The sequence below is a fragment of the Sinocyclocheilus rhinocerous genome, unplaced genomic scaffold (genome assembly GCF_001515625.1).
Source record: "Sinocyclocheilus rhinocerous isolate Xijiao unplaced genomic scaffold, SAMN03320098_v1.1 scaffold3807, whole genome shotgun sequence".
Taxonomy (NCBI): domain Eukaryota; kingdom Metazoa; phylum Chordata; class Actinopteri; order Cypriniformes; family Cyprinidae; genus Sinocyclocheilus; species Sinocyclocheilus rhinocerous.
In genome coordinates this window covers 11,778-35,027 of record NW_015660506.1, presented here as the reverse complement: position 1 = coordinate 35,027, position 23,250 = coordinate 11,778, and the positions used below count along the sequence as shown (strand labels likewise).

Sequence of the window (23,250 nt, the reverse complement as noted above, 5' to 3'; positions counted from 1 at the left end):
TTAAAAACTGTAAAAATTGTATGACACAATTAAGGATAGAGGCTTGAAAGATACAATTTTTTTTGTCTTAAGCCAGAATTATGTCCAAACGTATATGTATTAATTTAGCATAAATGGCACAAAATATTTGTCAAATAGAATATTAGAATCAAAACTTACTTTTTAAGGTAACTAACCTCACTAATGAAGAAATCTGAGTGCTTTGCCTCTTCAGCTCTCTGAATAAACTTGTCAAATGGCAGTGTCCTGAAATACAGAATTATGTTATTCTTCCACAGTTTTGTGTTGTGCTCCGGTATAAAGGATTCATGTAAAATCACACACACCTGTACACAAAGTTCTTATGCAGAAAGTCCATCCTGGGCTCTGGGGACACATGCACTTTGACCTCGCGGTCTCCCCCCCTCTGCGCGAGATAACTCACTGTCCACGAGCGCACACACGGCCCCAGGGGCACGCGCTTTAGAACCGCTGGTCTACGCTAACTAAAACACGTGTCATTCATTTGTCCAGCACACCACAATAAATGGCTGTTTAATATATATATATATTACACGAGTTACCAGTGGATATATGTCCCTCAAGAAAGTCTCTCTGTCCACATCGGTGTAGACGGGCACCTCCAGCTTTTCCTGACAATCCATTTCTGACAGTCTGAAGTTTACTCTCCATTCGCTGCCATCTGCACCATTCCGCCTTCCGCTAGGAAATTCGACTCGTTTTGGTGAGTCGACTCTCTTAAACCGTTTGTTTAAAAGAACCGAATTAAAAGCCGAGTCTCTGAATGCTCTGAATTAAATCATCCAAGTAACGCCATGTAGACATATTGTTGTTTATTGCGTTTTAAGAAGTTTGTTTAAATCATGATTTAAATGAGTAGGTGAGTTGTTGACCCGAGAACTCCTCCGACTAATTCAGTCAATTGATTCATTTAAGTGAACCGACTCATTCGTGAACAAATTGAACATAGCTACTAGACACGTCTTTAACGTATTCTGTTCACCTCAACACACAAAAAGAACAGTGTTTATTTAAAATAGAAATCTTTTCTAACAATATTTTTGAAAAGTCTTTATCACTTTTTATCAATTTAACACATCATTGCTGAATAAAAGCATTCATTTCTTTCAACAAAAAAAAAGGTACTGACCCCAAACTTTTTTTGTGGGCGTGTAATTTAGGAAATATAATCTTTGTAACTTGCATTCAGCATATTTGCATCCTATTTATCAGACTGCTTCTTATATGCCAGCCAAGTTGAATTCATTCAGTAGGTTACTATTTCAAAAAATAATTTTGTGTAACATAGAGCATAAATGAATATGTATGACAAAAATAATTGCAGGGTTTTTTTTCAATTGCTTTTAGGGAGGAAATATGTAAGTATCTTGATGCGTTTTTGGTACTTGACGAGTGCCAGACTTCCAGATGAGAGTATGGAGGGAGCGAGAATATTCCAGGTTGTCATTGGTGGGGAAGGAGAGAGACCAGAGACCAAGAGATTGCTGACAGCCAATTATGAGTGAGTATTGTGATTACTCTTTTCATTGTCTGTGTGTTGAGTCTCATAGTGAAATGGATTGCAAGGCTCTAGTATTTGTATTACAGTTTAACTTAACTATACTTATTAGGAGTAGTAGAAAACTACTATTTTAATACCTTGAGTTGATGTCCAGAAATATTAGTATTATGTTATAACTGTACTAAATTATAACAAACATCAGTATAACATTTATGTCTGTCATTTATGTTTTCCTTTTTTGACAGATTCCAAAGGGAGTTTACCCAAGGCGTGATTCCAGATTGGATCATCACAAGAATAGAGCACTCAAAACTTCTTGACTAAGTGTGTTTAACTTGCAGAGGAGAGATTATTTTTCATGCTTTTTTTTGTTTAATATTGCTCAACATGCCAAAACATGTAGGCAAGATTCACTGGAAAAAATAATGCTGCAATATTGTCAGCTCCAGGTACTTTCCATGGGCAATAGAAAGTTATAAATGTTGACTTCCTGTGTGCTTCCGTGTATTGCTGATCTCACATTAATAACTTTTACATTAATATGTTTGTAATTTATGGTTGGCCCCTGATTGATCAGTTTGGTCTTTTAAAAAAAGGTGCTGTTGTTTTTTAAACTTTGTATGATGAGTTTTGGGGTCAGGTTGACTGCACATTGCACAAACTGTGCAACTGAACTGTAAAACTATACAAGAATAAAAACAATCCTTTAGTATTGAAGACATACAGACTGCTGCCTGGATACTTTGAAAGACAGGTTCATACAGACTGATGAACTGACCAGTAAGCTCTGTAACGGTTTTATCAAAAATTCCATGTTATGTAAAATATTTTAGTGCAAAAAAAAAAAAAACATGAATAAATTGTGATCGAAAACCAACTAATATGATTTGTAATGTCACCATGTTTTAATGTTTCCATTATATTGAGGCACATAATGGGGATATGAAAGTGTACTGCATAATATGAATTCCTCATTAATATTATGTACGTTCCCTTGCTTTAAACTTAAGCTTTCAAGATGACACGACGGACCATGGATTTCTCCTCTATTTACGCCTTTCAACGTTTTAAATATTGGAGAATTATTCCACGACGATCCCACACTCTGTTCTTTTGCAATCCCTCCCACTGTCAATTTTGATTGGCCAAACCCAGAACCTATTCTCCCTCTCCATTGGCTACTCTCCTGTCTGCGTCGTGACGTCATCCCATTTGCTGCGTGACAGGTCCGTAGGAGGTTTCCTATTGGTTTAAACAGGCAGTGTGGGTTTACAATGAGGAAAGCGGAGACACGATTACAATGAATATTTGTGAATAAAATCAAGCGTATCTTGTAGAGACATGAGACTCGCTGGATACGCGTTTTACGGCTTTGCTATTGGGCTTTTGCTTGTGGGTTTGCGGGATTTATTGTTTGGTTTCGGGGAGAACCGATGCAGCATGACATACATGTTCGAGTACCCAGAATACCGAGTGAGTATCACTGCAAACACAGTCTGTATCACTGTTGCTTTCTTCACACGTTTGGTTTGCAATTAGCAAAATGCACCATTACTTGTAATTAGAGCAACATCACTAGCTCACAATTCATTGGCAGGCCATGCATCAGTTCCTCATGCCCGTCATTCTACCTGTTGTTTTGGCAACAACAAACAGAACTAATCAGCAACATCAGTCATTATACAATATTTCGATGGGCAAAACCCCCTCGCTTTCCTCACACTTATATATTTAAAATATTTTTATTGTAAGGTATTCATGGTACTAGAATATCCACCTCAAAAGTATGCATCATTTATTTCTATCTAAAATATAACAAATATTAGGGGGAAATAAGTCGTCATTTTGTTACTGATGTTAAAAATAGGGTTATTTTAAAAAAACTATTCATGAACGGCTGAAGAAAATCATAAGTAATACCATGGTAGCATGTATAACTTATAAGAGAACGTCTCAAAATAAAGCTCTGCCTGCCACGCATTCAAACCTGAATGACCTGAACATGCATTTAAAGTTTCGCTTGTTTCAGGAATCCTGTTTCACTACTTGATTTGCATGTTGTCCTGCATTTTCCTCTGCGCATGAATGTTTAGTCTTGTATGTTTATGTGCTTGCACAGCGCGTGCAGCTTCCGAGGCGTGTCGCGCGCCAGTACCCATCATACGGGCTGTATCTGTATGGAGAGGGCGCATATGCTCAGGAGAGCAGAGGACTCAAGCTCACCGGCGCACCTGTGCTCTTCTTGCCTGGGAACGCGGGCAGCTACAAGCAAGGTGAGATGGAACTGGTTTTTCTTCAGTGTTTCAGTCAACACATCTTATGCATACCTACATATGTAATTTGAGTAGCTTGGTTTTGTTTATTTTCCCTTCAAGGTGGTTTTAGACTGTTAGGTGGTTTGTTTGCTCAATCAATCTCGATCCTCCTACTGAGTTTTTCCCAGTACTTATGAAATATTCTGATTGTTCATTACAAATAGAGGAAGACAGAGGTGAGAGCTCACACAGAGATGTCGTTCTACTCTCTCTTGCAGCTCGTTCTCTGGGTTCAGTGGCGTTGAGGAAGGCTGAGAACCTGGACATACGAATCCATATGAACGTGTTCACCATTGACTTCAATGAGGAGTTGGTGGCCCTGTATGGTGGCAGTTTGCGCAGACAGACTCAATTTCTATATGAAAGCATCAAAGCCATCTTGCGCCTTTACAAGGTCAGAGGTCAAGGGCATCTTTTTTCCCTTTCCACCCTTTTCATTTCTTCCCTTCCCTTTCCATCCTTTTCTGTCCCTTTGCTACAGATCACAAATGGTTTTTAGGTACTCTTTACACCTCTGGTTTTGAGTTGATAGTCTGCAGATTTTGGGCAGTCAGAGTTGACAGATATTACAGAGCATTCTTCAATATTTCAATGATCTTTTTACTACATTCCCATGGCTGCAGGACCGTCCAGACCCTCCCACAGGTGTGGCTCTGGTGGGTCACTCCATGGGTGGAGTGGTGGCAAGAGCTTTGTTCGCCCTGGCACGTTTCAACCCACGCCTGGTCAGCCTCATCATCACCCAGGCCTCCCCCCACCAGGCACCTGTCCTGTCTCTGGACCCTTATATACTGGGTAGGAAAAAGACCTACAGACATGCATAAATATGTACAGATGGATTTGTTTGAGAGTTTTGAAGGTACACTACAGTTCAAAAGATTATTTTTTTTGTTTATTTTGAAAGAAATTAGTTAGATTTTTTTTATTCAGCAAGGACGCATTAAATTGATTAAATGTAACAGTAAAGACAATTGCCATTCACTGCCATTATAAAACTTGGAAGAGCCAGGACATTTTTTTTATTATAACTCTGATTGTATCATCTGAAAGAAAAAGGTCATAAACACCTAGGATGGCTTGAGGGTGAGTAAATAAAGCGGTAATTTTCATTTGTGGGTGAAATATTCCTAAATGTACAAATTCTTATGTTTTAAAACTTTAGTCAAATATTATGAAGCAAAATGTAAACTTGTAAAAAAAAAAAAATTTTTATAAAAAGCACAGTATGTATTTTGCAGGAAAGTGCAGTTTTTCTTTCATACAGGCTGTTGTCCAAGTTGCAGTCTTTGTTCCTTGTGACTTATGCTCATTGTGAATGTTCTTAGCCATTTTGAAGAGCTGTTTGTCTGTACATGTTCAACAGGAATTGACCAGCTGGCTGTATGGCTGCACACAGATGAGTGGCTCAATGTGGTGAGTAAAATAAACCACATAAAAATCCTGTTAAAAAGAGCAACATTTAAGAAATAATTACCAGGCCCATACAGAATCTGCACTCGTAAAGTTAGCACATTTTCATGAGCCTGGTGCATTGCACACATGTTGATCCATACCATCAATATGGACTGTTGTTGATAATGTAAATTGTATAGTATGTGTTCAGTTATTTGCTTTGTAAATTGCTTTCTTATCTATTTTTCCCCCAGTGTTCAGACAGTAGATCTCTCACCTCAGACAGAACTTCTTCCAGCTTATAAGGTCATTCTAGGTTATTCAGTAACATACCTTGTATAGCTACATTTTGCGAAAAAAAAGATGTATAAACTGTCTTTCTTTATAGGCTGTAACAGTAAAAATCAGTGAGCTTTTGTCTGTTTCTCATCTCATCATTGATGCCTCGAACCCCAGTGGAGCACAGGTTAGAGGTTAACTTACATTCCACATTATCATGTTCGTAATGAAAACTTGCATTACATGACAGACCACATTAGCAGACATTTCCCTTCTTAAAACATGCATTTAATGATTTATGTCAAAATAATTTGCGATGAGTTTTTTTTTTGTTAAAGATGCTTTTTAAACGCTTAATTGTCTGTTTGTAGTTTGTAGTGGAGTGTGAGCTGCAGAGAGAGGAGAGCTTGACTGTCTCAGTGCAGGTGCCTCATGTGCTGTCCTTTGGTGAGCCCACTAAACACTCCATACTTGTTTACATTTTACTTTTAAGGCATTTAGCAGATGCTGTCATACAGAGCAATGTTTTTTAGTTGCCTGTTTTGCCTTAATGACAGCTGGATGAGCTATTTTCTGCACATTGTTAACATAAAATAGGCCTATTTAAAAAACAATGTAATAATCTTATAACATTCTTACACTGTCCAAAAGAAAACAAGGAAATAAATAAGTTGGTGTGTTTATTGTATGTGATGTTTACAATACGTATGTGCTTTAACCTGAATGTGACTGTTTGTAGGTCTGACTGTCAGTGACATCAGCATTAACTCCTCTGGGCTGCTTCATACACTACAGCTACAAGACTTTCATCAGGTGATCGCTCACAGCATTCCCTGTCGTTCTACTCTCCTTCCCTTTTAAACCTCAGACTCTCCATATAGTTTATCCCTGTTTTTTTGTTTTTTTCAAATATCCATTTATAGTAGAAGCTTTTGTAATGGTACAAATCCCATAATAATCTTTAGAATAGTTTCTTATGTTGATGTTCTATGCAGTAATCTGTTACATCCTAACCTTTAATTAAAATAAGATATATACCCGAAAGCATAATAAAAGTGAATTTGTTTGTGTTCCTTCAGGTTTATCAAGTTTTCAGAATAACGATCACGAGTCACTGCAAAACCACTAAAGGTAACCAGTTTGTTCAGCTTTATCTGCCAGAAAATAAGCATGATGATTTAAAAGACTCACGTCTGATGCTGTATGTGTATGTCTGATACTATTGTGTTATACAGACAGACTGCCCAGTGTGTACAGACTGAGAGTACCTTGGTTTCATGAAGACTCCTTTGATATTGCAAGGTAGAAAGAGGCTTGTCATTAATCAGCCAACTTTCCTCAGCTCTCTTTTTGCATCAGAGTACTGATAGTTGTGTTATTTATGAAATTTTTTTTTTTCCCACCAAAGTATTCCTTCGGTATCTGAAATCTACAGCATGCTTCACTCTAGCCGCCCAGACAACGCCACCAGTGCCCTACTGCAACTCCACACTGCCCCCAACTGCCAATACAAGGTATTTCATCCACATTTTCTTGTTTTCTCGAAGGTGAACTTATCAGTTAGGCAACTAACATTGTATTTTTTTTCTTTATAGGTGTCTATTCGGACTTCGTTTCCCAAAGTGCTTGGGCAGGTGTGCTTACATTGTGATATTTCATTTGAAATGCTGTTCAAGTTTTAACCCCAGAGTATTCCTTGTGTTCAAAAGGAATTGTTTGTTCTTTAGATTCTGCGTTTCTGTGGTCCAGTTCTCCCTGTCTACTCGGCTGTAGTGCTTCTTCTGATGATCAGGACTCAGCTGAGCTCCATCAAAAGATCTGGACATCCTGTTGGAATCCAAGAGGGCATGAGTAAATCCTTACAGCTCCACAAACTGGAAGTGCCCATCCTCCTGCTGCTGCTGCTGCTCAGGTCAGTCCTGATACAGGAAATTTTTATTTATTTTTTTTTTAAGCAGTGTTCCATTTTGACTATACATTATTCAATAAATTCAGTAAATGTAATAATTTTTTTCCAGCAAATTAAACGGTTATAAAATATTTACAGTATATATCTATTTTTCTTTTTTTCCCCGTATTGTTCTACCATAGGCAGAGCTGGTTTCAGGATGTCTGGTCCTCTCTGGGTCTCCCTGCGGTGGATGCTCTTCCTCTAAACTCTGTGGAGGACCTACCCCAGGATCCAAAGGCCTCTATGCAGGAATGGCCCCGTCTAGTGTCCCCACTGCTCTGTGTGCTTGGTGCATCCATTGCATTCTGGGGTAGCACAGTCCTCAGAGTGTTTGTCTATTTCCTGTCCTTTGCTCTTGCTCCACTGCACAGGTAAAACTCATGTTAATATCAGCTGTGTAATAGGTGTTCTAAATAAATAGATAGTTTTACTAACATCAGACAAAAATTAACACTCATAATTCTGTTTTTTTTTTTTTTTTTTTTGGAAAGAAATCAAGGATGCTTTAAATTTATCAAAAATTATAGTAAAGATATTTATAATGTTACAAAAGGTTTGTATTTCAAATAAATGCTTTTCTTCAAACGTTCTATTCATCAAAGAATCCTGAAAAAATTGTATCACTGTTTCCAGCAAATTAAGTAAAACAACTTTTTTTAACATTGACAATAATATTTTTTTTTCTTCAGCACCAGATTAGCATATTAGAATGATTTATGAAGGATCATGTGACACTGAAGACTGTAGTAATGGCTGCTGAAAGTTCAGCTTTACTTTTAAAATGTATTAAAATAGGAAACAGTATTTTTAAATTATAATAATATTGTAATTATATTATTACTATTCTAGAATATTATTGTTTTTACCGTATTTTATCAGATAAATGCAGCCTGCTGAGCAAAAGAGACTTTCAAAAACCAGAGAGTTTAGAAAAATCTTACTGACCATAAACATTTGAACGAAAGTGTAAAAACATATTCAGTGCACATGCAAAAAAAAATTTTTCTTTTTTAAACATGGTCTATAAATGTCTATGAATCTTAGATGTTCATTAATAATTTATTATATATATATTAAGTCAATATTTTAACATATAATGCATTACAGCACACAGAATTGTACTGTGGTTACAGCACATAAAATAAAGAGCCTTGTATACAAAGTATGTGCATTTTGATCTAAAGTCTTGATGTTGAACTACAAAATATATATATTATAAAAACCACTTCAGTACAGTTAATAGCTGAAATTGTTAACTTTTTGCCATAGAAACTAGTTAGTAACAAGTAGTTAGTATTTTTTTTTTTTTTTTTTTTGGAAAGAAATCAAGGATGCTTTAAATTTATCAAAAATTATAGTAAAGATATTTATAATGTTACAAAAGGTTTGTATTTCAAATAAATGCTTTTCTTCAAACGTTCTATTCATCAAAGAATCCTGAAAAAATTGTATCACTGTTTCCAGCAAATTAAGTAAAACAACTTTTTTTAACATTGACAATAATATTTTTTTTTCTTCAGCACCAGATTAGCATATTAGAATGATTTATGAAGGATCATGTGACACTGAAGACTGTAGTAATGGCTGCTGAAAGTTCAGCTTTACTTTTAAAATGTATTAAAATAGGAAACAGTATTTTTAAATTATAATAATATTGTAATTATATTATTACTATTCTAGAATATTATTGTTTTTACCGTATTTTATCAGATAAATGCAGCCTGCTGAGCAAAAGAGACTTTCAAAAACCAGAAAGTTTAGAAAAATCTTACTGACCATAAACATTTGAACGAAAGTGTAAAAACATATTCAGTGCACATGCAAAAAAAAATTTTTCTTTTTTAAACATGGTCTATAAATGTCTATGAATCTTAGATGTTCATTAATAATTTATTATATATATATTAAGTCAATATTTTAACATATAATGCATTACAGCACACAGAATTGTACTGTGGTTACAGCACATAAAATAAAGAGCCTTGTATACAAAGTATGTGCATTTTGATCTAAAGTCTTGATGTTGAACTACAAAATATATATATTATAAAAACCACTTCAGTACAGTTAATAGCTGAAATTGTTAACTTTTTGCCATAGAAACTAGTTAGTAACAAGTAGTTAGTAGTAATAAGGTGTGTGTGTGTGTGTGTGTGTGACACTGTGTTTGTCTGCAGACCTTCAGTGTCTCGGGATTGCGGCACGCTTCGTCTTCATTCTCAGATTCTCCTGATTATCTTTTTGAGTGTGTTGGGTGGCGTCACATGTGGAGCACTGGCTCTTATGCTCTCCTCTCTTCTCCACCTCTACAGGGTGAGTGATCTGTTCATCCTTCATCAAGCCCTTTCATACCTGCTCCATATAAAGATGTGCTAGGGTTGGTAAAAGGTGATTCTAGAGAGATGTTTTTTTGACCTTGAGGTGAATGCTTGTCTTAAGAAATTCCTACTGAGGTCTCTTAATATCTACTAGAATATTTCTTTCTCATTTGAATGTACAGTTTTTCTTTATAGTGATTTTAATCTCTTGTGATTATTTGTCTTTGTCCAGGTACTTCGATTACAGATGACAGAGAGATCGCTGAGCCACATGTTGAACCTGGTATAAATGTCTTATTTTACATCATTGATGCATTGAGTTTCTAGTTGGCTCACAATACCTGTGATTTTAAAATTTTTTGTTAAAAGTTTTGTTTCTATTAAACCAGGCACCCCAGAAAGTTTCACAAAAATCTGAAAATGGTTTTCGTGCCAGTGATTGTCACAGTAAGATTAAAGAATGTAACGGCAGCCCTTTACTGTCAGAATCAGTGCTACAGGACATCAGAGATGATCTGCAGCTCCACTTTAGTCTGTCCACACTGCTTACTTTTACCATGATGCTCAGTGTCCCTTCCCTTATCCACTGGAAGCACAATCTCAGGTAATAGTCATTTAAGATATAAGTTCATTTGATTTGTTTTTTGTTTTGTTGTTGTTTTTAATTTCTCACAAGTTACTAAACTGCCTGAGAGTGAAGAGAAAATACTCTACAGCCTCTAAGAGTGATTTTAATTGGCATACGTTTGTGTCTTGTTCAGATATTGGATTCATCTGGATCCTGACCCCTGCTGGCCTCACATTGTACCTCTGCTCATCAGCTCTGTACTGCTCATCAGCTGTAACACAGATAATCTTCTACGCAGGTTTGTGTGCATTTCTTACTAAATTAGTCATGTCATTTTACATCATTTCAAATAGTCATGTTCATTAATGGCACTCTTCAGAAAGCTTAATATGGCCATATCAAAGAGCTTTTAAAATGATCTCATTATTTATGATGTTGCTTAATTTTAATTTGAAATCATCACAAATATATAGTGAATATTATATTTTAAATGCATACAAACTGTTGTTGAAAGTTTAGGGTGGGTAGGATTTTTATGTTTTTAAGTCTTATGCGTTTATTTGATCAAAAATACAGTAAAAGCGGTAATATTGTGAAATATTATTACAATTTAAAATAACTGTTTTCTATTTTAAAATGTAATTTTACTGCTGTGATGATAAAGCTGAATTTTCAGCATCATTAATCCAGTCTTCAGTGTCACATGATCCTTCAGAAATCATTCTGACATGCTGATTTGATGCACAAGAAACATTTATTTTATCAATGTTGAAAACATCTTTTGCTGCTTAATATTTTTGTTGAAACCGTGATTCTCGGGATTCTTTGATGAATAGAAAATGGAAATAGAAATATTTTGTAACATTTATAATGCCTTAACTGTATATTTTGATTAATTGCATGTATCCTTGCTAAATAACTGTATTAATTTCTTTCTTTCTAAGAAAAAGAAAATCTTACTGACCCCAAACTTTTGAGCAGTCTTGATGCCAGCTGGAAGTCTGTTGTAACAAGTTCTAACTATTCTGTGTGTCTGTATTTATACTTGTATTGCAGCAAACTGATGCTGAATCTGACGCTTCATCTACTGTTGCCGCTGTGTGTGGGCATGCTGGCTTTTTGTCCGCTGCACATTTACAGAGTCACTTATTTCCTGGCTACAGCTCTGACCCTCTTGGTCTGTTCTTGCTACTTTTGACCTCCCTGCAAACTTTAAACGTGAGTCTGCACTGAGATTGGAAAAATACCCGGGCCTTGTATAAACTCAGACCAGATTAGACCAAAACAGCCTTCAAACCCATGTGTGCATTCAGTGGGATCACATGGACTAGTGACATCAGTGGACCAGCACATCCGGAGTCATGTGACTTGTTGTTTGTCATCATTTGTAGCTTCTGTACAGGGCATTATACTTGTTAATGCTGGTATGCCTGTATTCATGAGCAATACCTCTTGTTCGTGAGGCTAGTTTCCCAGACACATATTAAGCCTCGGCCTGAACTAAACTGAAGTCTAAGACTGTATTTAATCAGTGTCTGAGAGACTAGTCTATACTGGTGTGTGTGTTGGGGGTGTGTATAGGACAGATTTAGTATTCATTATAAAGGTCAACATGAAATCATAATTGATAAGGATACACAAAATATCAATGTCAATTTGGTTTTCAGTGGGAATTAGAATTTTTTTATTTATTTATTTATTTATTTGTTAATTTTTCAGTATCCGGTATTTCTCTGGTCTTATAATTTTGGGATGCCTAAATTCACTTGAAACGGTTGTTTTTCATTTTTAGTAATTAATTTTTTAATTTATTTATGTGAAATGGTATATAACATTATTATCTTTTATCCGTATCAGCTAGAATTTTAAAAATGGTGCCCCTATCAATTGACCCTGTTTACTTCCTGATATTGTGTGACTCATCAGTGCATGTTATTCCAAAGATTTTTTTGAATAAATATTGAGAATTGGAGCAGAGAACACCACCTACATTTGCTCCAATCGAAATAAATATTAATTATTTTATTTTATTTTACGTATTGATTCTGATCATTGTGGTGTGGATAGTGACTGAAAAGTTCATAGTATCATAGTGAATGCATTGTAAAACCATTGGGAACTGTACTGTTCGCTTAAACTAATGTTATCACTTTCAAACAAGGCTTTTCCTTTATCAGTTGAGTCTGAGAAGAATTTGCCTTAGTTCTGATTGACAGTATCAACAATTTTTAATCACATTACAGCATTAGTTAACAATTTTGTAGTTTAACAAGAAAAGCTGCTGGAAAAAAAACGCTTTAGCAATTCATTCATTAATGTCACATGGAAGTAAAATGGGTTACGAATGCATTTTCATGTTGACTTTTAAGGGTGTTAAAGCAGCTTTAGGTGTTTGTTCAGCTTTTCTGCAATTCACATGTCTATGTGCGAGCGTGACTGGATCTCTTTGCCTATTCTATCTTCGATCTGTCATTTCTGCCTTAAGCCATTTAGCTTTGAATGCACATGTAATGCCTGTAGGTGCTGAAGTACCTCTGTGTTTGACCGATCACTTGTTCTTAACACTCTTCTGCATTAGCCGAAGCTGTAAGGCAAGTCTGAGTAGCATAACATTCCATCTGGAGGTATTATCTTGAGTTTCGTGAGATGCAATCGCGAAACTGGACTGACAAGCAAAGATGATTTTCTATAAATGTGCACAAAAAGACATCACCGCTACATTTATGGTTATAGTGCAGTCTTATAACCTGAGACAAATTATTAGAAACACTGCCACAGTCACAGTAGCCATGAGATTGTTGCTGTCTGCACAGCTTTTTTTTTTTCTTTCTCCAATTTAACCGTATCATTGAGGACGGATGTTGAGGATGTTTGTCAGTCCATCCAAGTAGTCTGATATTTAATCCGATGTCCCCCTCTCACATGGGGATGTACTTGACCAAAAACACTCATATGGCACAAAATTGTGTCTTCTGCACTGTGAATGTACCTGAATGTGTGTGTGTGTGTGTCAGTCATTTTGCAGTGAGCTTTGATGTTTGCTGTCTTTTTTTATGCTATGTTGCAATCTTGCTCTGCCTCATGCTAAATTTGAGCTGTTTTTGTGGTGAAAGTGAAAGGCTGCCTTTTTTCTATCAATATGATTGTGACTGATTGTTTTCATTGGTGTTCACTGTGATGTGCCACAATATTTGGAGGCCAGGATCTGATTATATGTCTCAAAACAAGAACTGCTAATTCAGGACCAGATCTGTCCTGATCATGTGACATTGAAGCCAAACGGATCCAACAACAACACTTTAACACTGCAGCAATGTTTGTTTTGATGCTAGTGAGGTATCTGCTTTGATGCGTGTAATGAAGAATTTGCTCATTTTGTTTCTTAGAGACTGTTGTTATGTGGTTAATAGCTCTACTGTAGCAGTTAAATATTAATAGTAAAGACCCTAGAGGATGTGGGTTTTATCAATACACTACCATTCAAAAGTTTGGGGTCAGTACGATAGACTTTTTTTCAAGAAGATTTTTACAAGAAATGAACACTAAAATATTCAGCAAGAGTGCATTAAATTGATCAAAAGTGTTAATTATCTACCAAATCACACATTAGAATGGTTTCTGAAGGATCATGTAACACTGACAACTGGAGTAAAGTCTGCTGCAAATTCAGCTTTGCGTCACAGAAAAAAATTCATTTTAAAAATACATTACAATAATTTTTTTTATTTTAAATTGTAATAATATTTCACAATATTATTGTTTTTAGATCATATAAATGCAGCCTTGGTGAGCATGAGAGACTTAAAAAAATGATACTGACCCTAAACTTATGAACAGTATTGTATGCCATAACAGGTGATTGAATCAATTAAAACAAATAATACATTTAATTGAAATTTGAATTAAGATTTGAATGTATAAATTGTTAAAATGCAATTTTAAAAATGTAACCGATAATAAAAATCTAATTATAAAGCAAAACATTTTCAGAAATTCTGAAGTATTTGTATATATCTGTTAAATATTTTGATGTATTCACAGGTTTAGAATATGAAGGGACCTTTAGTGAAAAATGTGATTTGAGGGAACAAAAGCCAACAAGCCTGCACATTACACAGTCATGTTCTGTGTGGCAAACACACATTCAGTATTTCTGTTGGTTTTAAGTGGGGTTTCAGACTGGGCTTCAAGTTAAGCTGTGACTTTCGACCTTTTTATAGAATGCAGCTCACTGCCTCATGAACCTAAATGCTGTTGTGCTTTAAAATAGATGCAGTGACTCACTCATTACAGTGACTCGTCTGTTATATCTAATGAAGAGTCATACAGCTGTATTGCAAGGAGTTGATATTACTTGTCTCATTTGAAAGCTGAGTATTTTTTTTATTTTAAATTGTAATAATATTTCACAATATTATTGTTTTTAGATCATATAAATGCAGCCTTGGTGAGCATGAGAGACTTAAAAAAATGATACTGACCCTAAACTTATGAACAGTATTGTATGCCATAACAGGTGATTGAATCAATTAAAACAAATAATAAATTTAATTGAAATTTGAATTAAGATTTGAATGTATAAATTGTTAAAATCAATTTTAAAAATGTAACCGATAATAAAAATCTAATTATAAAGCAAAACATTTTCAGAAATTCTGAAGTATTTGTATATATCTGTTAAATATTTTGATGTATTCACAGGTTTAGAATATGAAGGGACCTTTAGTGAAAAATGTGATTTGAGGGAACAAAAGCCAACAAGCCTGCACATTACACAGTCATGTTCTGTGTGGCAAACACACATTCAGTATTTCTGTTGGTTTTAAGTGGGGTTTCAGACTGGGCTTCAAGTTAAGCTGTGACTTTCGACCTTTTTATAGAATGCAGCTCACTGCCTCATGAACCTAAATGCTGTTGTGCTTTAAAATAGATGCAGTGACTCACTCATTACAGTGACTCGTCTGTTATATCTAATGAAGAGTCATACAGCTGTATTGCAAGGAGTTGATATTACTTGTCTCATTTGAAAGCTGAGTTAATTTTTAAAATGAAAACATTAATCAGCTGTTGTAAATTGCTCACAATAAACCTTTTGAAGTATAATATAAAATGTTTACTAAGAGATAAAGTTCAAGTTGATACAAGTGTGATTATAGTGCTGTTTTGCTTGGTTTGTGGTGCTTTTGTAAACAACATATTTCACTCATGTGCAGTGACTATGAAACTGTAAGAGTGTAAATGAACATTTATGTAAACGCCTTTTTTTAAATACTAATATGTGATGAAGCACTGTCTATTAGCACATGTATGCTAACATATTAGCACTTCTATTGACACTCGGACTGATTAATCATCATTGGCTTGCACCTGTTTGGCCAAACAGCAGCATCACTGTGATTAGCTGTGATCATTGTTTTCTTAATACAGTGATTAGGGCAGTTCATGCTTATTCCTGGAGCATCGTTTGTTATTATTTAATATACAGACGTGCTAGAAAGTGTCAGATGTTGTGCACCTGCTTTGTAATTCAGTTGTTACAGTGCAGGATAACAATGTAATTGCCTATTTATCTTTTAAGCTTTGTATATGGTGAAATAACAAATTGATCATTCTCAGGTTAAATAACGTGTTGTGGAGTCAGTGGCTTTTAGTGTTTATATATCTTAACATGTTATTTTACCCAAAAATATGTGCACTTTTTTTGAGCACTACTGCAGTTCCAATAAAATAATTTACTCCGAGTTGGTTCTCAAGTTTATTGAACATTTTCTGTTTGTGTGTGTGTTGTCAGTTAGGTTTTTATTTATTTATATATTTATTTATTCTGTAGATCAAAGAAGAAAAGCCTTAGCTACAAAATAAAACTTGTGTTGGACTAGAGACTGATATTAAAGGGATAAAGGGCAAAGTTAGCGTATGGCTTCAGAAGATTTGCCTATATGGTGCATGAGTTCTATGGACACATTGTTTGTTTGATTTTGTTTATTTGCTTTATTTTAAAGTGTAAATAATTTACATTATTGTGTAAATTGCTTACATAGTGTAAAGTAATTATTTTTCCCTTTTTTTAAATGTATTTCTTGTCACTTTTTATATTTATAATTTTATATTTATTTATTTTAGCTTGACTGCTTCAAAGTATCCCGGATATTCTTTTAAAGTTTGTTTTTATTTAATTTGTATTTCATTTTTTTAAATTTGTATTATTAAATTTTTTTTGTCTTTTTGTATTATTTCTGTTTTTATTATATGAAGTTGACATGATATTCTTTAAAAAAAAAATTCATTTTTGTGTGCACTGTCCCTTTAAAAATGGACTAGAGACTGATATTAAAGGGATAAAGGGCAAAGTTAGCGTATGGCTTCAGAAGATTTGCCTATATGGTGCATGAGTTCTATGGACACATTGTTTGTTTGATTTTGTTTATTTGCTTTATTTTAAAGTGTAAATAATTTACATTATTGTGTAAATTGCTTACATAGTGTAAAGTAATTATTTTTCCCTTTTTTTAAATGTATTTCTTGTCACTTTTTATATTTATAATTTTATATTTATTTATTTTAGCTTGACTGTTTCAAAGTATCCCGGATATTCTTTTAAAGTTTGTTTTTATTTAATTTGTATTTCATTTTTTAAAATTTGTATTATTAAATTTTTTTTGTCTTTTTGTATTATTTCTGTTTTTATTATATGAAGTTGACATGATATTCTTTAAAAAAAAAATTCATTTTTGTGTGCACTGTCCCTTTAAAAAAGAGGGCAGTATGTGTTAGTAATGCCTAGAAAAATAATAATAATAATAATAATAATATTCACATTTAATAATATTTAGCTTTTTTCTCAGCCTAACAGATTGCTATTAGTCACTGCAGTTGCCAAAACACCATTTGACTGGAGATGTTGAAGTTCTTTCATCTCAGTTGAAAGACAGATAGCTATATAATCAAAACACGATGTCCTCTAATATTCGATGCACTGTTAAAATTGCTTCACAGAACGGTCCTCCTCTCCATTCATAAATTCATAAATCATTTGGCCTATACAGTTCCTTCATAGTCAGCAGTATTTACTAGCCAGCCTAGAGGAAGTCTTTTTCAAAAAGTGGACATTTTTGCATTTTTCCCCCTCATTTTGTATTTAATTATGAGATTCAAATATTTCTTTTTGGTGACTTTTTATGCACTAATTTGTGCTGGATTATCTTGTCTGCTGGTATCTTAACAAGCATGATTTTTGATGCACTGAAAATATTTGCTATGTTGCCAAATTGCTTTTTTTCAGTCCAAACACAATTCATAAGTTTAAAGGCCACACTAAAAACAGAATGCATTTAAGGAACTTTAATATTATTAAAATACAAGTTCAACTCCTCTCATCATCATCATCCCCTCTCGTCTCTCTGTCAGTGCCTTTTCGCTTGTTGCTATATTTGTCTTGACACTTATGGAATGAGAACACTGGTCAGTTCCAATCTTCTTGAGTACAATTTGGAGAATAAAGTTCACAGCTTCATCCAGGTTGGCTGAAGTTTTGAAGAAGTCACTCAATTTAAATTAGCATTTGTAAGATCACTTACATAATTTCTCAGCAACTACGCTTGTTTTAAAGGGTAAGGGTGCTTTATTTATTTGGCATAAGTGAAATGTGAACATAAACAAACAATCCAAAATTGTTTGTTAATTTAAGATGAACTAGCCCACCTAAAAATGGTCTAGATCCGCCCCTGGTCAGAATTTACTTTGTTCTTCCTTGACCCATGCTACAGCACTCCACTGAGTTTTCTGGGCCCTTTTCAACCTCTGGGCCCTATGCAATCTGTCCCCCTTTTCTCCCCAGTAGCGACACCCCTGATAACAACCTTACTCTGTTTGGGGGTCTTTTTGAACAGGTTCAGTATTCTGTAGCAATGACACTGCTGCCTGCTTTCTCTTCTGTCTCTCCTGCTCTTTTCTCCCCATACTCACTATCCAGCTGGATGTCGATGGCCTCACAGATTTTGCTAACGTATTAAACCAATAACATGATTTACAGTTCAGATGCAGGTTTTCACAAAAACAAGACAACAAAAATCTTCTAAAATGATAAACATCACAATTCAGCCTTTAAACCATTTTAAAAAGGGATGCGTCAAACGTGTAAATTATTAATTTAAAACATTACTAATTTAATTGATTGAAAATGCAAATTCATTCTCTGCCAGCAGGAGGCGCTTTCAGAAAGGCAGAAATATAGCGGTTTCCCCAGTAATGGCAGTACACAAGGAGGTGCTGAGTTCATAAATGCTACTTTATCAAGCATTACAGAAAAGATTTTAAAATGCCATCGAAACTTTTCTGAAGTCAGTTCCCTTTGAAAGGTGCAGCATGCAGCGCTCATTTTTATTCAATGAAATAATTACACAGACAGCCAAGCAGAATCCATCTTCCTACTTTAAAGAGCTGGAGCATTTAAAGTGGCAGATGACAAAATTGCATGCGCAGTGTTGCTAATAATATAGTTATGTTTACAGTTACCGTTTTGTTTTGTTTAAATGGCCCGTTAATGTGAATTGGTCAATATAGGCTACTATTGTTGATAGATCATATTCATACTGTTTACAATTGATTAACTAGGCTATATTGAAATGGTAATTAGTCTTATTACTATATGTAGACATTTTAAACATCAACTAAAAATTCTGTAAAAGTATTGTTAACCAATTAAACCTTATTATAAAGTGTTATTGAAATATATAATGCCTGCTGAGTTATTTACAGTCTTGCGATTTCTAAGCTAAGCCTAATTTGTGGATATGGTGTATTATACTTAAAACACAAATAAAATCATTATTATATATTACATCACCTCCCAGTCTCCCCTAAATAGGCCTATTAAACAAAGCAACAAATTATAAAACAAACACTTTTATATCTGCATTTAAAACCCGTATTATAATGAGGTTTGGATTGATCAGTAATGTAATGTGAAGGTGTAACCACAGAGGTTTGTGTTAGCTCTTGTGTGTGCAGGACAGATGTATTCCCGAGCAGTCGCCACCCCGCCACTCTCACACTGCCTCCAGCTCTGGAGCGCCTTATAACTGCTTTATTACCACCGCTGCATGCGCTGCGGGGAGTGACATGAAGACGGACCGAACCGGGTGCTACCCGAACGCTGTTTTCTGGAATAATTACACCAGTCGTTGAGATCAATTAGCCTATTCAGTAGCGTAAGATCAGATAGCTCGCGCTGTTTTCCAGGATGTTATAGCCCATCAGTCAACCTGTGCAGAAGGGAACTATCCCCTCGGTCGTGATTTCTGCTTCGGGTAAGCGACAAAATTCTCGCTTCAGCGGATGAAGAGGCCCTGAACATAACGACGCCTTGCTGCCTAAGCGAATCTGAGGAAATGGCGATAAAACAGCATTATTAACGCACGTTATTCGCTTTGTTGGCGTTTCCATGGACACATCACGTTGATGCGCAGGTACGCGGTTATACAACCTACTGTGTTTTGATGCATGCTGTATGCAACCGATATGTTAAAAGAGATGTGTCTTACGATTCACCAGTTTTAATGCCTGATTACACCTTATGATAGACTTCCATTTGAATGTCTCTCGTTTTAGCGCGGAAATAATTTTTTCTAGATGTAGCTAATAAAGGTGCATTAGCGGGGCTGACTCAGAGGTTCAGAAATGCATAGGCTATGCGCTGATGATGGGTTATGTTAATGCAGCATGCTGATTCTCTGCAGATCATGATGTGTGAATACATGACGGAGGGAATTCCCTGCGTTATCCGATAGCGCTGCATGCTAGTCGTGAGAAAAGCCCTCGCGGCTCTGTGGAACTTGTGCGCGCGCTGGGCTTCACCTGCAGAAAAAAATAAAAATAAAAATAAAATAAAAACCTTAATGTGATGAATCTGCTGGATCGCACCTAGTGGCTCAAGAGAAGATCGAACTCATATGACGTAATACACGCTTCTGCTGAGTAATGCAAATATATTTCATTTCATTTATTTATTTATTTATTTGAAGGTTTGCGACAGCATAGACCAACGTTTAAATAATGCATCAATAAATAAATATTATTATAATCATATTATAAATAAATAAAAAAGGCTGATAAAATTAAATTGCATAGTAGATTAAGCAGACTGAATTCCTCCTTCCCTTCTCAAGGCGAGTGTCTTTATACGCGTTCATTTTGCATACAAGGAAATAGGCTACGCTTCAGTTAGATTTTTAGCAACTATAAAAGTTATATTACAAGTTAGAGTGTCTTTATGCCAAATAAACCCTAACAAACTTAAGTTGCGTTCGCGTGAGGAGGTAACCATAGCAACAGTACGCTGAACTCGATTTTTCTTTTGCAAAAGAAATACGCGGTATCAACGCACAATGAGTTTTATTAAAGGGGTCATATGAACGAGCCGTTTTAGGTAGGTGTGGCTAACTCTTAACTTTTATAAAGAATATCTCTTTGGATTTGAGACTTTAGTCTTTGCAACTTTACAGATCTTCTTTATGCACCAAGAGCTTGTAACACTCTAAAGAGAAAGGAAAAAATGAAATCGCATCATATGACCCCTTTAATTAATTTTTTATTGTTATGAACTTACCACAATATTTCTATATATTAAAGATAATATTCTGTTTAAAAAGTATCTCAAAATAATTGGCACATAGCTTACTGTGTGGTAGCTACATGTAGGCTACAAGATTAAGTTTTAACACAAATGCCTAGCCTATAGAAATCCTTTTAAAAAATCAGCTCCCTGAAAGTCACTGCATAATTTTCACGCTGATTTTGATATCCTTATTACTAATTCTGCAGTACTCCCCCAGTCATTCTATATTCATAATGCTGCATCACATTTTCATTTAGCAGAGAGATGGGTGAGATGTGAGGGAAAGCAGGAGGTGGCAGAATGATTGTTTGATTACACTATCCATTATTTGTGACATGTGAGAAAGACCGCTGTAGTTCATTCGTAGTTTCTAGAATTATTCCCTGCTACAGTTGCAAGAAACCACTAAGTTTAACAAAACCCTTAATAATTATATGCTTACAATGTTTGTAAAGATTTGTTTGGAAATGGATTCTGGTCCTTGAAAGAAAATGTTTATCACTCATTCAAAAGTAAATTGGTACATCAGTGGTGAGCCAAAAGTTGCAGACCTCAGTTTGTTAATGGATGACACCTTAAAAGCTGACAAGATGTGCCAAAGCTCAGAAAACTGGGCAGTAGTGTGCAGTTGCATGCTTGTACTGTTGTTCTGAATGTGTTTGTTATATAGAGAGTGAAACAGTAATGCTCCTGTGCCATTCTCTGTGCCAGCTTCCCAAGGTGCCCGTTATGTCTAGAAGCAAAGACTGCAGTAACCTCCACTAGTGCACAGAGTTCAAGATTCAAGATTCAAGATTTTTTTTTTGTCACATACATGGTTATATATACAGAGTGGTTCCTGTAGTGATAGCAAACACTGCATTTATGCATAGGTGAACAGACCTCATTTACTATTTAATGGGCTGAAATATCAGGTGTCATCCGCATGCAAACACTGCGGAAACTCTCTGTGCTGACATCACCTCCTGTAACGCACTCATACACACATGCACGCTCACTCAAGCATTTTTCAGACATACAATACACTGTCATTCTGCAGTGTAAGACTTCTAATTTAAAATGCTGCAAACAGCAAGTGCACATATTGCATGTACAATACAGTGATCCACAATAATAACTGTAGCACGTATGTGGGGTACTGCTGTAAATATTGTTTAATGTTCAAGAGATAGTAACACTCCAAAGAGAAAGGAAAAATTTAAATCGCATCATATGACCCCTTTAATAGATTATTAAAATTTTACATTAGACGTTAGTGAGTATGGAGTTTTAATGTGGTTTGTATAACCAGCAGAAACATTATATTGTAGCAGGATAAATTAAAATGCACAAGAAATAATCACCGTCCATCAGTATATTTAGTAACGCTGTTTATAAATTTGGAAAATCTCAAAAGTTTTATGACATTCATTTTCACAACTGTCCATGTCAGTGATTTTTGAGGTATAAGTGAAGATGCTGAGAAGAAGGATGGCTGAGCCGGAATGTGTAAAAAAAAACATAGATGCTGTTAAGTGTAAAGAAATGACATCCACATTTTAATAAAGGAGAGGAAATAAAAATTACTATGTGACCAGTGTAGACCCATGATTCATGATCAAATGACATTCAAATGAGCTGATTGTTTTCAGGGAATCAAAAACATACAGCACAACCAGTATAGTTCAATTCATGAACAAATGACTCCTATGAACTGGTTCCTTTGACGAACAGAGGCGACAGCAGCAAGGAACCAAAACTCCATCGGTGACAGAATGGAGAAAAAACCTTGGGAGAAACCAGGCTCAATAGTTCAATAGTTCAAAAGACTGGTTGGAATGTCGTTGAATCATTTACTGAGTTAACCAGTATTATTGTTAACTAAATCTAAAAACTGAAACAATTAGAAATCATAATTAAAATAAAGGTGTAATAAAATATAAAAATTAGATGAAAACTTAAGAAAAACTTAAAGGTTTTTAAAAGTTTATAGTTAAATTACAGTAGTAATAATAATAATACAAATTTGATACATTTATATAACATTTTTCTAGGCACTCAAAGCGCTTTACATTGTGAGGGGGATCTCCTCATCCACCACCAGTGTGCAGCATCCTCCTGGATGATGCGATGGCAGCCACAGTACAACGGTGCCAGTGCGCTCACCACACACCAGCTACAGGTGGAGAGGAGAGAGAGTCATAGAGCCAATCAAGTGGTTGCCACTTGATTGGCAACCCCTCAGAGGACCACAGATGATGCCAACCCTGAAACAACATACAGAACTACCACATTTTGCTATAAGTTTGAT

At 35.2% G+C, this 23,250-nt stretch overlaps 2 protein-coding genes across 2 annotated transcripts in view; one reads left to right on the top strand and one right to left on the bottom strand.

The window, feature by feature from the left end:
- The window catches only part of LOC107725219 (tRNA wybutosine-synthesizing protein 5), a 3,687-nt gene extending 2,940 nt beyond the window's left edge, over positions 1-747 (bottom strand). Inside the window, exons 1-3 of the mRNA XM_016534408.1 lie at positions 564-747; positions 327-481; positions 177-246 (exon numbers count right to left, since the gene is read on the bottom strand). Of these exons, the coding sequence (XP_016389894.1) occupies positions 177-246; positions 327-481; positions 564-644 (306 nt within the window). The 5' untranslated portion in view covers positions 645-747. The remainder of the gene's footprint in view (positions 1-176; positions 247-326; positions 482-563) is intronic.
- A 2,019-nt stretch (positions 748-2,766) lies between these two features.
- On the top strand, positions 2,767-14,002 carry LOC107725206 (GPI inositol-deacylase-like). Its single transcript, XM_016534392.1, has 20 exons — positions 2,767-2,995; positions 3,642-3,795; positions 4,056-4,231; positions 4,461-4,632; positions 5,163-5,250; positions 5,484-5,535; positions 5,618-5,695; positions 5,880-5,955; positions 6,248-6,321; positions 6,588-6,639; positions 6,744-6,810; positions 6,917-7,022; positions 7,104-7,142; positions 7,236-7,420; positions 7,600-7,830; positions 9,637-9,772; positions 10,010-10,060; positions 10,167-10,381; positions 10,539-10,643; positions 11,402-14,002. Exons 1-20 carry the CDS (start codon positions 2,864-2,866, stop codon positions 11,541-11,543), a joined length of 2,331 nt encoding a protein of 776 aa, XP_016389878.1. The 5' UTR covers positions 2,767-2,863; the 3' UTR covers positions 11,544-14,002.
- The last annotated feature ends 9,248 nt before the right edge of the window (positions 14,003-23,250 follow it).